The sequence below is a fragment of the Geotrypetes seraphini genome, chromosome 3 (genome assembly GCF_902459505.1).
Source record: "Geotrypetes seraphini chromosome 3, aGeoSer1.1, whole genome shotgun sequence".
In the NCBI taxonomy this organism is placed as follows: Eukaryota; Metazoa; Chordata; class Amphibia; order Gymnophiona; family Dermophiidae; genus Geotrypetes; species Geotrypetes seraphini.
This window is the reverse complement of record NC_047086.1, coordinates 23,396,874-23,412,396: the sequence shown is the minus strand read 5'-3', so window position 1 is coordinate 23,412,396 and position 15,523 is coordinate 23,396,874. Positions and strand designations below refer to the sequence as shown.

The 15,523-nt window shown below is 47.7% G+C and overlaps 1 protein-coding gene across 3 annotated transcripts in view; it reads right to left on the bottom strand.

Annotated features, from left to right (window-relative positions):
* NT5E (5'-nucleotidase ecto) overlaps positions 1-15,523 on the bottom strand; it is a 153,067-nt gene that overhangs the window by 98,657 nt on the left and 38,887 nt on the right. For all 3 annotated transcript variants that reach the window (XM_033937784.1, XM_033937783.1, XM_033937785.1), the window contains exons 3-4: positions 8,056-8,244; positions 2,496-2,693 (exon numbers count right to left, since the gene is read on the bottom strand). In XM_033937784.1, the coding sequence (XP_033793675.1) occupies positions 2,496-2,693; positions 8,056-8,244 (387 nt within the window). The remainder of the gene's footprint in view (positions 1-2,495; positions 2,694-8,055; positions 8,245-15,523) is intronic.

Sequence of the window (15,523 nt, the reverse complement as noted above, 5' to 3'; positions counted from 1 at the left end):
GAGGATTGCATCAGCTGCAGTCGTAAGTGGGACAGGGTCGCCACCACCTCTTCAAACTCGAAACGAGCCTGAGCATCGATGAAAGGGATGAACTTGCGAAGTACCGGCAAGAAGAAATCCAAATATGAAGAGAAGAAAAAGTTGTAATTGAGCACTCGAGTCGCCATCATCGAGTTCTGATAGATACGTCTGCCAAACTTATCCATCGTTCTCCCCTCCCTGCCCGGAGGCACGGAAGCGTAGACTTGGGAGGGATGAGAACGCTTGAGAGAGGACTCGACTAGAAGGGACTGATGAGAAAGTTGAGCTCCCTCAAACCCCTTGTGGTGAACGATGCGGTATCGAGCATCCAGCTTACTGGGAACTGCGGGTATAGAATACGGTGTCTCAAAACAACGCATGAAAGTCTGGTCCAGCAGTTTATGCAGAGGAAGCCGAAGCGTCTCCGCCGGAGGATGAGGCAAATGCATGGTGTCCAGATACTCTTTAGAATATCGAGACCCAGTGTCCAAAGTCACATCCAAGTCATCCGCCATCTGTCGAAGAAAGGATGAAAAAGACAGTTGGTCCGCCAAGGCCGGCCGGCGAGACGGACTAGAAGAAGTGGAAGCCTCCGGTTCCAGGGAGAGCTGGGAGCGGCATGGAGAATAGGAGGTAGATGGTTCCTCATACTCTGGTCCCTCCGGCTGGGACAAATCCGACGAGGAGTATCCCAAACGCTGCATCTTCTTTTGCGGAGACACCTCCGAATGACGTGAGGAGTGTCGAGAAGAGTGCCGAGATCGATGCCCCTCCCGATGACGGGACGGGGAACGAGATCTTCTATGCATTGATCGATCCCTCGAAGTCTCGAAAGAATGGATAGGACCAGATGCAGTGGATCGCAAAGGAGGCAGAGATGCGGACTCACGCAGCGCCACCCAAGTCTGGTATGGAGTGCGGAAGAACTCCTCCTGCGATGCAGTATGCCCAGGACTCCGATTATCAGGGGCCGATCTAGTACCCTGTTGTCGTGGAGGTGTGATGGGCTCCAAAGGCGGCATATCAGGAAGGGAAGCCCTCCTGGAGGATTCCGCCGCCCTCCGCCGATCCCCCTCGTCGAGCAGGGAGATCGAACGACGAGGGGGAGGGGGAGGGGGCGGACCGCCCCCTGGAACCGGGGCTGGAATGTCACCCTGAATGGTGGCAATAAGCCGGGGTCCCATAGTCTGCATAAGCTCGACAAACTGAGCTTCTAGCAGGGATCGTAGCGAAGCCGATATGGAGGGATCCGCACCGAAAGGGGGTCCTCCTGCACGGTCTTCGCGTTCCTTAGTGGCCAAGTGCTTCTGCTTACTAGCTTTAGGCACTTTGATGACCACGGGAGGGACAGTGGAAGGCGGTACCTGAACCGAGGAGACGGAGGCAGGCGCCGATGCTGAACTCGATGCTGAAGTCGGTGCGAACGATGCTGGCTTCACGATGCTCGATGCAGGAGTCGCCGATGCAGGTTTTGAACGGACCGGCGAAACCTCAACAGACGTAGAAGCAGACATGTCCTTGGCAGTCTCCATCTTGAACATCGACTCCCAAAGCAAGCAGCGCCGTTTAAACGAGCGCGCAGTGAGCGTGGAACAAGGCCGGCACGATTTCGGAACGTGTTCTGGACCAAGACACTGAAGGCAGCGTCGATGCGGGTCCGTCAACGAAATCGCACGCTGGCACTTGCTGCACTTTTTAAAACCGGTGATTGGCCGGGACATAGGCCGGAAAATCGACGCTGCAAGGTCGAAGGCGCTAGGCCGCAGCCACGAGGCCGGCCCGGCCGAACCGCCGGAAGAAATAATTTTAACTTTTTTTTTTTTTTTTTTTTTAGAAAATATAAATTAAAAGTGAAATAAATGCAAAGAAACAAAAAACGCGGGTTAAAGAAGGCAAAAAACTGAAATTCAGTCAGCGCAGAATGAAGAGAAACTTCTCAGCTCCGCGGAAAGAAAAGAACTGAGGAGACACGCCCGGTACATCGGGCGGGAAGGCACTGGCGCATGCGCGGTGCGGGCATCTCGAAACTTCTGAGTTTCTTCAAGCAAGACATGCTTGCAAGATGTCCGTATCGGGGCTCTGTCGGATGACATCACCCACTAGTGAGAATACCTGCCTGCTTGTCCTGGGATAATTATATATTATATTTTATACTTCTTTATGTCTCTCTCTATTGCAAGGTTTATAGAGGAAGCTATGTAACTCATATTTAACATGCTCTAGGTCAGGAGCCCTGTGAAGTATTTTGTGCGGCCCCAGTCGAGGGCGATGTAGTGTTTTCCTCTGCTGACCCCGGGTTTTTACCGTCTTACCAGCTCCCTCCTCTGTCTTGCTGCAGTGTTTGCACATTTGTGTGGCCCCAGAAACATTTTTTTTGGCCAATGCGGCCCAGGGAAGCCAAAAGGTTGGACACCCCTGCTCTAGGTGTTTTAAATCAGAGATATACAAAAATAATTAATCTTTATTTTGCTTACCTTCAGGAACTGTATCGTTCAAAAGAATGGGATTTCCAGATGCCTGAATTACATTTCCATCATCATCAAATGTAACTTTCAAATAACCAAGGTATTTGCCAAATGCATAAGCCTGTACGACTGGAACTAAATTTCCAAAATCTGATTGCACCATGAATGGGTATTCACCAGCTGGTACTTCACTGGAAGGTGGAGAACCTGATGAACAAATCAGACTTTTTTATGGAAAGAAAGCCTTATCATTTCAAAAAAAGCAACAGGACATTATCACAGATTAAGTGGTATAAAAATTTTTTAATAAATTTGAGAAGGGCAATGTCATCTGATAGAGAACTGGTATGGATACTAACCAGCATTCTTATTTCTAGAAGCTTTTGGTAGCCCTGACTGGTATTAGTGACCTGGATTGGCCACAGTGAGAACAGGCAACTGGGCTTGATGACCATTGGTCTTACCCAGAAAGGCTATTCTTATGTTCTTATGAGAGCCCCTTATATCCCTTGGTTGTTTAGCAGTCCAACCAATTCTCTTCCAGGCTTCTTAGAAACATAGAAACATGACGACAGATAAAAGTAAAATTGCCCATCCAATCTGCCCATCCGCAGTAACCATTATCTCTTCCTCTCTCTAAGAGATCCCACGTGCCTATCCCAGGCTTTCTTGAAATCAGACACTGTCTCTGTCTCCACCACTTCTACCAGGATACTGTTCCATGCATCTACCACCCTTTCTGTTAAAAGGTATTTCCTTAGATTACTCCTGAACCTATCACCTCTCAACTTCATCCTATTCCCTCTCATTCCAGGGATTCCTTTCAAATGAAAGACATTCGACTTATGCACATTTAAACTTCTCTATCATATCTCCCCTATCCCGCCTTTCCTCCAAAGTATACAGATTGAGATCTTTAAGTCTATCCCCATACGCCTTACGATAAAGGCCACACACCATTTTAGTAGCCTTCCTCTGGACCAACTCCATCTTTTTTATATCTTTTATTTTAGCTAGCTCCTCATGAACACAACCCTCTGAAAATCGATCAGGGTCTACCACTCCTCCATTTCTATTCATGTTTGTCTTCTATGGTCCCGCTCACGGCACTTCAGCTTTGCACACAGAACAGAAAAATTTGTTAAGCAATTCAGCCTTTTCTTTCTCAGCTTCTACATATTTCTCCCCTTCACCTTACAGTCTCACAATGACACTTTTGCACTTCTTTCTATCACTAATATATCTAAAAAATGTCATCTCCCCATTTTTGAATGTACGGCCTCCAGAATTGTACATAATATTCTAAATGAGGTCTCACCAAAGTCTTATACAGGGGCATCAATACCTCCTTTTTCCTACTGGCCATACCTCTCCCTATGCAACCTAGCTTTCACCGTCACCTTTTCAATCTATTTGGCCACCTTAAGATCATTACATGCAATCACATCCAAGTCCTGCTCTGTCATGCACTTAAGTTCTTCAACCCCTAAACTGTATCGTTCCCTCAAGTTTTTACAGCCCAAATGCATGGTCTTGCATTTATTTTTATATATTTAAGTATTTTTATTGATTTCAATATATTTTCAAGTATATAACTTGTACAGAAAGCAAATTTAACCAAAGCATATTAATCATTAAACAATAATTAAACATTAAACAATCCTTACTTAACAAAAGTTAAGTAAAATTACAAGAAGAATTATTATGGTGAAATTAGTTCAAGTCCTCTTCAGATCCAAGAATTATATTGGCAAGAAATAAGAGATATAATCAATACATCAAAGTAATGCTGTTCTATACATCAGGAACGAAGTTACTATTTTCCTTTTTAAAGCTCAAGATTGAATTTTATCCTTATCCAGATGGGACATAGCCACAAAATTAGTCAATTGTTGAGGTTCAAAAAATACATATTTAGTTGAGTGATACCGAACAAGGCACTTACAAGGGTGTCTTAAGTAAAATGTAGCTCCTAGTGAGATGACCCCTGGTTTTAAAAGAAGGAAATCACGCCTATGTTTTTGCATTTCCCTTGAAACATCAGGGAACATTTGAATTTTACAACCAAGAAATTCCTTCTGTTTATTCTTAAAAAATAGTCTCAATAACCATGATTTATCAATAGATAGAGTCAATGTAACAACTAATGTTACTGGTATTGCCACCTCCGTGTCTGATTTCTCCAAAATTTCAGTAATATTTAATGCTTGTCCTTGAGTAGATTCAGGTTGCTGTTGATGCGAAATTTTGCTAGGGAGATAATACACTTGAGAGAATGGTGGAAGATTTCCCTCCGGAACTTCCAAAATTTCTGTTAAATATCTCCTAAGCATGTCTCTAGGTGAAACAAGGATTACTCTTGAAAAATTTATCAATCTCAAGTTATTAATGCGCGCATGGTTCTCTAATGTCTCTACTTTTCTTCTAAGATTTAAATTATCTTTAATTATAGTTTCTTGAAGTTGTTTTACTGAAGCCATGTCTTGCTGAGTCTTTTGAAGTATATTTTTTGAAGAAGTCATTTCCATTTTTAAATTTTTCTAGCTCTTCTGAATGGTGAATCAGTTTATTTTCAATTTGTTGGAAATTGGGGCTAATTGTCTTCCCAAAATTTGCTACCAGGTCCCAAAGGGCTTCTAAGGTCACCTCAGCACCTCAGCAGGCCTATCCCAAAAAGAAACTTGTATGGAAGTGCATTGTCTTGCATTTCTTAGCATTAAATTTTAGCTGTCAAATTTCAGACCATACTTCAAGCTTCGCCAGGTCTTTCTTCATGTTATTCGCACCATCCTGGTTGTCTACTCTATTGCAGATTTTGGTATCATCCGCAAAGAGGCAAATCTTACCCAACAGCCCTACAGCAATATCGTTTATAAACATGTTAAAAAGAACAGGCCCAAGAACAAAACCTTGAGAACACCACTGGTAACATCCATTTCCTCAGAGCAATCTCCATTAATCTCTACCATCTGTTGCCTTCCAGTCGCCCAGTTTTAGGCCTAGCCCGTTAGTTTGGAATCCATCCTGAGGGCACTCAGTTTATTTATTAGACGTCTGTGTGGAACACTATCAAAGGCTTTGCTAAAATTGAAATATACCACATCTAGCGAACTCTCTATCCAATTCTCTGGTCACCCAATTAAAGAAAATGACATCTAGCGAACTCTCTCTATCCAATTCTCTGGTCACCCAATTAAAGAAAATGATCAGATTTGTCTGACAAGACCTACCTCTAGTGAATCCATGTTGCCTCCGGACCTGTAATCCACAGGATTCCAGAAACTTCACCATTCTCTGTTTTAAAAGCTTTTCCATTAATTTGGTTACCACAAAAGTCAGACTTACCAGCCTGTAATTCCCTACTTGTTCCTACTTCCACTTTTGTGGAGAGGAACCACATCTGCCCTTCTCCAGTCCTCCGGTACCACTCCCAACTCTAGAGACTCATTGAAAAGGTCAATTAGTAGAGCCACCAGAACTTCCCAAAGTTTCTTCAGCACCCTTGGATGTACACCATCCTGCCCCATCACTTTTATTTTAGCTAGCTCCTCATGAACACAACTCTCTGAAAACCGATCAGGGTCACTCCTCCATTTCTCCATGGATAGTATCACATATCTATAAAAATCTGTCAGAACATGCTGCCTGCTTGTCCTTGGATAAAGCTTTTGAACACTGGGACTAGAGCAGTGGTCTCAAACTCAAACCCTTTGCGGGGCCACATTTTGGATTTGTAGGTACTTGGAGGGCCGCAGAAAAAAATAGTTAATGTCTTATTAAAGAAATGACAATTTTGCATGAGGTTAAACTCTTTATAGTTTATAAAACTTTCCTTTAACAGTTTTACCTTATGCAAAATTGTCATTTCTTTAATAAGACATTAACTATTCTTTCTGCGGCCCTCTAAGTACTCTATTTTTTCTGCAGCACTCATTTAAAGTTTAATATCTTTTCTTTCTCAAAACTGGCACATTTCAATTATTAAATTGAAAATAAAATCATTTTCCTACCTTTGTTTGGTAATTTCATCAGTCTCTGGTTGCACTTTGTTCTTCTGACTGTGCATCCAATATTTCTTCCCTTTCAGCCTCCTGTATGCTTCCTCTCCTCCAGACCTCATTCCCTCCCCCAACTTTTTCTTTTTTTCTCTATGTCTGTCTTTCTCTGATTCCGTGTCCCATTTTTTGCTTTGTTTCTGGCTCCCTGTCCCCCCCCCCTTCTTTCTTTCTTCCTTCCTTCCTGCCCTCCCCCATGCTACCGCCGCTGGGGAATAGGCTGCTGCTGCTGCTGCCATCGGGAACAGGCCGAGATCTCCACGCTTCTCTTATCCAAGGGGCCGACCAACTCTCGCCGCCCGACGTCAATTCTAACGTAGGAAAGGACGTTCCGGGCAGCCAGGCAGCGATTGGCTAGCCAGAACGTCCTCTCGATGTCAGAATTGAGGTCGGGCGGCGAGAGAAGCAGGGAGATCAAAGAGCATGGTGCCGGCCTGTTCCCCGATGGCAGCGGTGAGAAGGGAAGGGAAGCAGGTTGGGCACCACTGCTCTAGACAAGCCGCACTCTAGGGAGAACAGTGGAGGGTGGCCCGCCCCTTGGTACGCCACTGGAGCAGCAGCGTGTCTGGCCGGCTCGTTCCGTTCAAAGACGCGGGTGGCGGCTCCTTGCGAGATCTGCACCTGCGTCTGAAGCCTCTCTGATGTTGTGATGTCAGAGAGGCTTCCGATGCAGGAGTGGATAGTGCAAGGAGCCGTCAACCCGCGGCTTTGAACAGAACAAACCGGTCAGACACGCTGCTGCTCCAAAAGGAAGAGAATGATCCAGTCCAGACCACGGGCCGCAAATAAAACTTGGAGAGCCACATGCGGCCCGCAGGCTGTGTGTTTGAGACCGCTGGGCTAGAGGAACTCAAACAAAACATGTGGGCATGGGAATATCTGTGGAGGGGGGGAGGAGAAATTATGTTAAAATGGGCTAACTACAAGGAATGAAGAGAACTAAGAATAAGATTTAGGTTTTAGAGCTTGGATAGTGGGTGAAGTGCAACCTAACTAGGCATATCAGTAGGAAGATCTGTCATATAAACAAGCCATATAAAAAAGAGCATAGGATTGGTGGGTGGGACACTAACCCCTGAATTAACCTCTATATATGGCACCCAGATTTGGGAACTCAAGATGCAAATGCAATTTGAGTAAAGTATTAATAATTGGATGCTAACAACCAATTATTGAAGTTAAAAAGCACTTAAATCTGGCATAACTCAAAAGGGGGCATGACCACTGATATGTCAGGGGAATTCCAAAAAGCTGCACATGTAGTTACAGAATACCAAAGTTAGGTATGCTGAGGCCGTGAAGGCATTTCTTCCAGGTTTCAGCAAGCAAAGGTTTGATGCAGAAATTGGTGCCAAGCGCGATTCTATAAAACTTATATCCATTTTGCATCTCAGTAGAAAGATCCAAGGAACAAGTACTATGAATGGATTCAAATGTTTTACATTATGTAATCAGTTGACTACCAACTAAATACAAACCATAATTAGTGGTAATGTGGGGAAGAACAGCCATACCTGTATAAAGAAATGTATTTGTATGTCCTCCAATTACAACATCCACTCCTTTTACTTTCTGTGCAATCTGTTTGTCAGTTTCAAACCCCGAGTGCCCCAGAGCAATAATTTTGTTCACTCCCAGAGTACTAAGTTTATCCACTTGTGGTTGCAATGCAAGAATTTCATCTTCAAACAACAAATGAGGCCCTTTGAAGAAAACAAAAGCAATTGAACATTTATCAGCACCTATTCATAAAGTTTGCTTTTATTTTTGAGATTTAACAGCCTTTATGAAAAGAATCACTGAAAGCAGTGTAAACAGGTATTGTTTAACATAAGGCTTGTGTTAACAGCATAGCAATAAGGAAATGACCAAATATAAATACAGATACAATGGCAAATCAAAACCTAGTAATAGAAATAATATGATACAGTATCTAACTATAAAGCAATGTTACTTACCGTAACAGTTGTTATCCAGGGACAGCAGGCAGCTATTCTCACTAGTGGGTGATGTCATCCGACAGAGCCCCGGTACGGACATCTTGCAAGCATGTCTTGCTTGAAGAAACTCAGAAGTTTCGAGATGCCCGCACCGCGCATACGCCAGTGCCTTCCCGCCCGATGCTCCGGGCGTGTCTCCTCAGTTCAGGTAGCTAGCAGAGAAGCCAACCCAGGGGAGGTGGGTGGGACGTGAGAATAGCTGCCTGCTGTCCCTGGATAACAACTGTTACGGTAAGTAACATTGCTTTATCCCAGGACAAGCAGGCAGGTATTCTCACTAGTGGGTGACCTCCAAGCTAACCTCAATGGGATGGAGGGAGAGTTGGCAACTTAGGAGAACAAATTTTGTAACACAGTTTGGCCAAACTGTCCATTCCGTCTGGAGAAAGTATCCAGACAATAATGAGAGGTGAATGTATGAACCGAGGACCAAGTGGCAGCCTTACAAATCTCCTCAATCGGTGTCGATCTGAGGAAGGCTACAGAGGCTGCCATTGCTCTGACCCTATGGGCTGTGACCTTACAGGGAAGGGGTAATCCAGCCTGGGCATAGCAGAAAGAGATACAAGCCGCCATCCAATTGGAGATGGTGCGCTTTGATACAGGTCGTCCCAACCTGTTTGGATCAAAGGAGACGAAAAGTTGAGGAGCAGTTCTGTGTGGTTTGGTGCGATCCAAGTAGAAAGCCAAAGCACGTTTACAGTCCAGAGTGTGTAGAGCTGATTCTCCAGGATGAGAATGAGGTTTTGGAAAAAACACTGGAAGCACGATGGATTGGTTGAGATGAAATTCAGAGACCACCTTAGGTAGGAATTTCGGATGAGTGCGGAGGACCACCTTGTCATGATGGAAAACTGTGAAAGGTGGGTCCGCCACCAAGGCCTGAAGCTCACTGACCCTGCGAGCAGATGTGAGGGCCACCAGAAAAAACACTTTCCAATGAGAAACTTTCGGGGACCTTGCTCAGAGGCTCAAAAGGAGGTTTCATAAGCTGAGAAAGGACAACATTTAGATCCCAAACCACTGGAGGCGGTTTGAGAGGAGGATTAACATGAAAAAGTCCTTTCATAAATCTGGAAACCACAGGATGAGAAGAGAGAGGTTTCCCTTGTAGAGGCTGATGGAAAGCCGCAATAGCACTCAGGTGGACTCGTATAGATGTTGACTTGAGACCAGACTGAGATAGGTGTAGAAGATAGTCCAATACAGAGGAAAGAGAGGCTCGTTGAGGCTCCTTAGAATTGGAAACACACCAATAAGAAAATCTAGACCACTTCTGGAAGTAGCATTGACGAGTAGCAGGCTTCCTAGAAGCTTCCAAGACCTCCCTCACCGCCTGGGAAAACTGGTGAGGGGTTACGTTGAGAGGAACCAAGCTGTCAGGTGGAGAGACTGCAGGTTGGGATGAAGCAGTGAACCCTGATGTTGAGTAAGCAGTGAAGGAAACACTGGAAGAAGGACTGGCTCCCTGCTGCTGAGTTGAAGTAGAAGGGAGAACCAAGGTTGTCTGGGCCACCGAAGAGCAATCAGAATCATGGTGGCATGGTCCGATCTCAACTTGACCAGAGTCTTTTGAATGAGAGGAAATGGGGGGAATGCATACAGGAAGCGATTCCCCCAATCCAATAGAAAGGTATCTGCCTGGAGACGATGAGGAGTGTAGATCCTGGAGCAAAAAAGAGACAGTTTGAAGTTGTGGGGAGCCGCAAAGAGGTCTATCTGAGGCGTTCCCCACTGAGCAAAGATCTGATGAAGGGGCCTGGAATGGAGGGTCCATTCGTGAGGCTGGAGAAGCCGACTCAGCTTGTCTGCCAAGACATTGTCCTTCCCCTGAATGTAGACAGCTTTGAGGAAGGTGTTGTGGCGCACCGCCCAATCCCAGACTTTGAGAGCTTCCTGGCAGAGGGAGGCCGAGCCCGTGCCCCCTTGCTTGTTTACATAATACATGGCGACCTGATTGTCGGTGCGAATGAGGACCACCATGTCGTGCAGTAGATGTTGAAAAGTTTGAAGAGCATTGAAGATGGCTCTGAGCTCCAGAAGATTGATTTGATGGAGTTGGTCCGCACAGGTCCAGAATCCCTGAGTGCGGAGCCCCTCCAGATGTGCTCCCCAGGCATAGGTCGAGGAATCGGTTGTGAGAACCTTCTGGTGGGGAGGAGACTGAAACAGCAAACCTCTGGATAGATTCGAAGAGGTCATCCACCAGAGCAGAGACTGCCGAAGAGCAGGAGTGACTGTGATGTGTCGAGACAACGGATCCGACACCTGAGTCCACTGAGAGGCCAGGGTCCACTGAGGAATCCTGAGGTGAAGTCTGGCAAACGGCTTCACATGAACTGTAGAGGCCATGTGGCCCAGGAGGACCATCATGTGTCTCGCCGAGATGGTCTGTCGAGAAGACTCAGACTGGCAGAGATGAAGAAGAGCAGCCATGCGCTGAGAAGGAAGGAATGCTCTGAGACAAATGGTATCCAGGACAGCCCCGATGAAGGGTAGAGACTGGGTCGGCTGTAGATGAGACTTGGGAAAATTGATCTCGAATCCCAAACTCTGCAGAAGCAGAACCGTGGACAGGGTCGCCGAGAGGACCCCCGAGGCCGAGGGAGCCTTGATCAGCCAGTCGTCGAGGTAGGGGAATACCTAAAGGCCCTGGTTCCTGAGTGCTGCGGCCACCACCACCAGACACTTCGTGAAGACTCTGGGAGACGAAGACAGGCCGAATGGAAGCACTCGGTACTGCAGATGGAGATGTCCCACCCGAAATCTGAGGAACTTGCGAGAGGCCGGATGAATTGGGATACGAGTGTAGGCCTCCTTGAGATCCAGAGAGCATAACCAGTCGTTCTGCTCGAGGAGGGGGTAGAGAGAAGCAAGAGTCAGCATGCGAAACCTCTCTTTGACAAGGAATTTGTTGAGGACCCTGAGGTCCAGAATGGGTCGCAGGTCGCCCGTCTTCTTCGGGACAAGGAAGTACCGGGAGTAAAATCCCTGGTTCAGTTGGTCCGTTGGAACCGGCTCCACGGCACGAAGCCGGAGCAAAGCCTGAGCCTCCTGAAGAAGAAGGGTGGTCTGAGTCAAGTTGGAAGGATACTCTCTTGGAGGGTGGTCCGGAGGAACCCGATGGAAATGGAGAGAGTATCCCTCCTTGATGATAGTAAGGACCCAGAGGTCGGTTGTTATGGCCTCCCAGCGATGATAAAAATGATGGAGGCGCCCTCCGATGGGAAAAACAGGGGGAGGCAGAACGAGGTTGGTTATGCCCTCGACGAGACAGTCAAAAAGGCTGTGTGGTCTTAGGGACAGCCGGCGACTGAGACTTAGGCTGACCCTTCTGGGGAGGCTGACGCTTCGCCGATTGTCTCGCAGGAGGAGTTTGCATCGACTGATAACGCCTCTGATAAATCAAAGGTGGACGAGAAGGTCGAGACTGCTGAGGCTTGGGCTTCGGCCGAAGGATAGATTGGAAGGACTTTTCCTGGTCAGACAACTTCTTCGTGACAGTCTCGATGGATTCGTCAAAAAGATCCGCCCCAGCACACAGGACGTTCGCCAGGCGGTCCTGAAGATTCGGGTCCATATCAATGGTCCGCAACCAGGCCAACCGGCGCATCGCCACCGAGCAAGCCGCCGCTCGGGCAGAGAGCTCGAACGCATCATAGGCAGATTGCATCAACTGAAGTCGGAGTTGGGACAACGAAGCAACCACTTCCTCAAACTCAAACCTAGCCTGGGACTCGATGTATGGAGTGAACTTTCGAAGCACAGGTAGAAAAAATTCCAAGTAGGTTGCAAAGTGGAAGTTGTAATTCAGGACTCTAGACGCCATCATCGAATTCTGATAGATGCGTCGCCCAAACTTATCCATGGTTCTGCCCTCGCGGCCCGGAGGTACGGAAGCGTAGACCTGGCCAGGATGAGACCGCTTGAGCGAGGATTCGACCAGGAGGGACTGGTGAGAAAGCTGAGGACCCTCGAAGCCTTTATGATGTACCGTGCGGTACCGCGAATCCAACTTGCCAGGGACCGCAGGGATAGAGTAAGGAGACTCGAAGCAGCGCATGAAGGTCTGGTCGAGGAGCTTGTGCAAGGGAAGCCGCAAGGACTCCGCCGGAGGCCGAGGCAAGTGCATGGTATCGAGATACTCTTTGGAATATCGAGACCCCGCATCTAGATTAATGTCCAAGTCATCCGCCATCTGCCTGAGGAACGATGAAAAGGACAATTGGTCCGCCGTCGCCGGTCCGCGAGACGGACTAGAAGAAGACGAAGCCACAGGCTCCAAAGAGGCCTGTGAGCAACAGGACGAGTAAAAAACTTCGGGGGTCCTCGAACTCCGGGCCCGGAGGAGGAGACCCAGTCGAAGCAGCATACCCCAACCGAGGTAATTTCTTCTGAGGCGAGACGGTCGAGTGTCGAGAGGAATGCTTCGAAGAATGCCTGGACCGATGCCCCTCCCGATGCCTGGAAGGGGATCGAGTCCTTCTGTGCGAGACTGGGTCAGACGCTTCCAAGGAGCAGATCGGACTCGATGCCGTCGATCGCAAAGGTGGAAGAGTCGGTGCTTCTCTGGACGTCGCCCAGGCTTGATAGGGAGTTCGGAAGAACTCATCCTGCTTCCTGCTATGCCCCGGACTGGATGGCCCCGAAGGTGGACACCACATTGAATCAAGGGGCGGAGTAATCGGTTCCAAGGGAGGCAGGTCACTAAACGAGGGTTTTCTCGAGGGAATGGGCTCCAAAGGAGGCATATCACTAAGAGAAGCCCTCCTCGAGGGAATCGTGTCCAAAGGAGGCATAGCACTCTCGGAGGACATCCTCGAGGACCCGGACACCACTCGCCGCTCCTCCTCGCCGAGCAACGAGGTCATGCGGCGAGGAGGAGGAGGAGGAGGCGGTCCGCCCCTCGAAGCCGAAGCTGGGAGGTCACCCTGGATGGTGGCAATCAGACAAGGCCCCATGGTTTGCATGAGCTCAACGAACTGAGCCTCCAGAATGGACCGCAGCGAAGCCGATATGGAGGGATCCGCACCAAAAGGGGGCCCTTCCGCACGGTCTCCGCGCTCCTTAAGTGCAGTGTGCTTCTGTTTGCCAGCTTTCGGCACCTTGAGCACCACTGGTGGAACTGTAGGGGTCGATACCTGCTCCGAGGAGGCGCCGAAGCCTGGGCCGAAACCGGGGTGAATGATGCCGGTTTCAGGAGGCCCGAAGCAGCTGGGGAGGCAGCGGGCTTCGCTGAAGGAGTCGAAGCCCCTGTCGATGTCGATGTCGAAGCTGCAGGATCTGACGAAGCTTCCATCTTGAACATGGACTCCCAGAGCAGACAGCGGCGCTTAAATGCTCTCGCCGTCAGAGTGGAGCAAGGCCGGCATGATTTCGGAAAGTGATCCGGTCCCAGACACTGTAAGCAGCGTCGATGAGAGTCCGTGAGCGAAATCGCGCGCTGGCACTTGCTACACTTTTTGAAACCGGTAATCGACCGGGACATAGGCCGTAAAAGCCCCGCCGCAAGGTCGAAGGCGTGGGGCCTCAGCCACGCGGCCGACCCGGAGTCGGAAGGAAAAATTTTTTTTTTTTTTTTTTTTTTTAAAGAAATCAAAGAAATAAACGTACAGGAGAGCCCAAAAGAACTCAACCCGCGGCAAAAAGAAGGCAAAAAAGATATTCAATGGGCACAAATTGAAGATAGACTTCTCAGCTCCGAGGAAGAAAAAGAACTGAGGAGACACGCCCGGAGCATCGGGCGGGAAGGCACTGGCGCATGCGCGGTGCGGGCATCTCGAAACTTCTGAGTTTCTTCAAGCAAGACATGCTTGCAAGATGTCCGTATCGGGGCTCTGTCGGATGACATCACCCACTAGTGAGAATACCTGCCTGCTTGTCCTGGGATAAAGAGTTTTACCTCATGCAAAATTGTCATTTCTTTAATAAGACATTAACTAATTTTTCTGCGGCCCTCCAAGTACCTACAAATCCAAAATGTGGCCCCGCAAAGGGTTTGAGTTTGAGACCACTGCTTTAGACGCAGCAGATGAATCCAGAGACCAATGGGATAGCACACATCTACCAGCAGACGGAGATAGAGAAACTGATTAACAGGTGGTCCTATTGGCTGACACTCCTCCTGATCTCCAGTATAGCTCCTTGCCCAAGCATCCGTAACCATCAGTAGGCAGAGCATGTAAAAAACTTCTTTCCCATAACAAATCTCAAAAGGCAATAATACAGAATACAACCATCAATAATAACAAACTTCGAAAGTTGGAAAAGAAAAAACCGACAGACAATATCCAGAAAGGGCGGGGCTCTGGATTCATCTGCTGCGTCTAAAAGGAAAGAAAATTAACAGGTAAGAACATAATTTTTCCTTCCTTAGCAACAGCAGCAGATGAATCCAGAGACCAATGGGATGTAGCAAAGCAATCCTCAATCTGGGTGGGAAGCAAACGCCGCCTCCGCAACAACCGAAGCACTAAACGCATCTACCGCATGCGCCCCCACATCCAACCAGTAATGGTGAGAGAAAGCACTCTCGGAAGACCAAGTAGCCACGAGACAAAACTCCTCCAAGGAAAAAAACCTCTGGACCGAGTCCAAGAAGTAGCCATCATTCTGGCGGAGTGGTCATGAAGTTCTTTCGCCAACCGCTTCCCTGCCATCAAGCAAGCGTAAAGAATATCCTCCTGGACCCATTGAGCGATGGAGGCTTTGGATGCCGCCATATGTTTGAGGAGTCCCGTGAGGAATACAAAAAGGTGATCAAAACAACTAAAAGTCGTTAGAAACCTAGCTCACGGAGAACGCTACGCACTTTCAAAAAAAATGCAGTGAATAAAAGCACGTCTCCCCATTTCTCCTTCCAGGAAGAAAGAAGGAAAAGTGAGAGTGTCATAAAAGAAAGGATGACACCTCCTTAGAAAGAAATTGTGGTACCGCCCGAAATGATACCCCAGATTTTGTAAATCAGAAATAGGAATCCCCG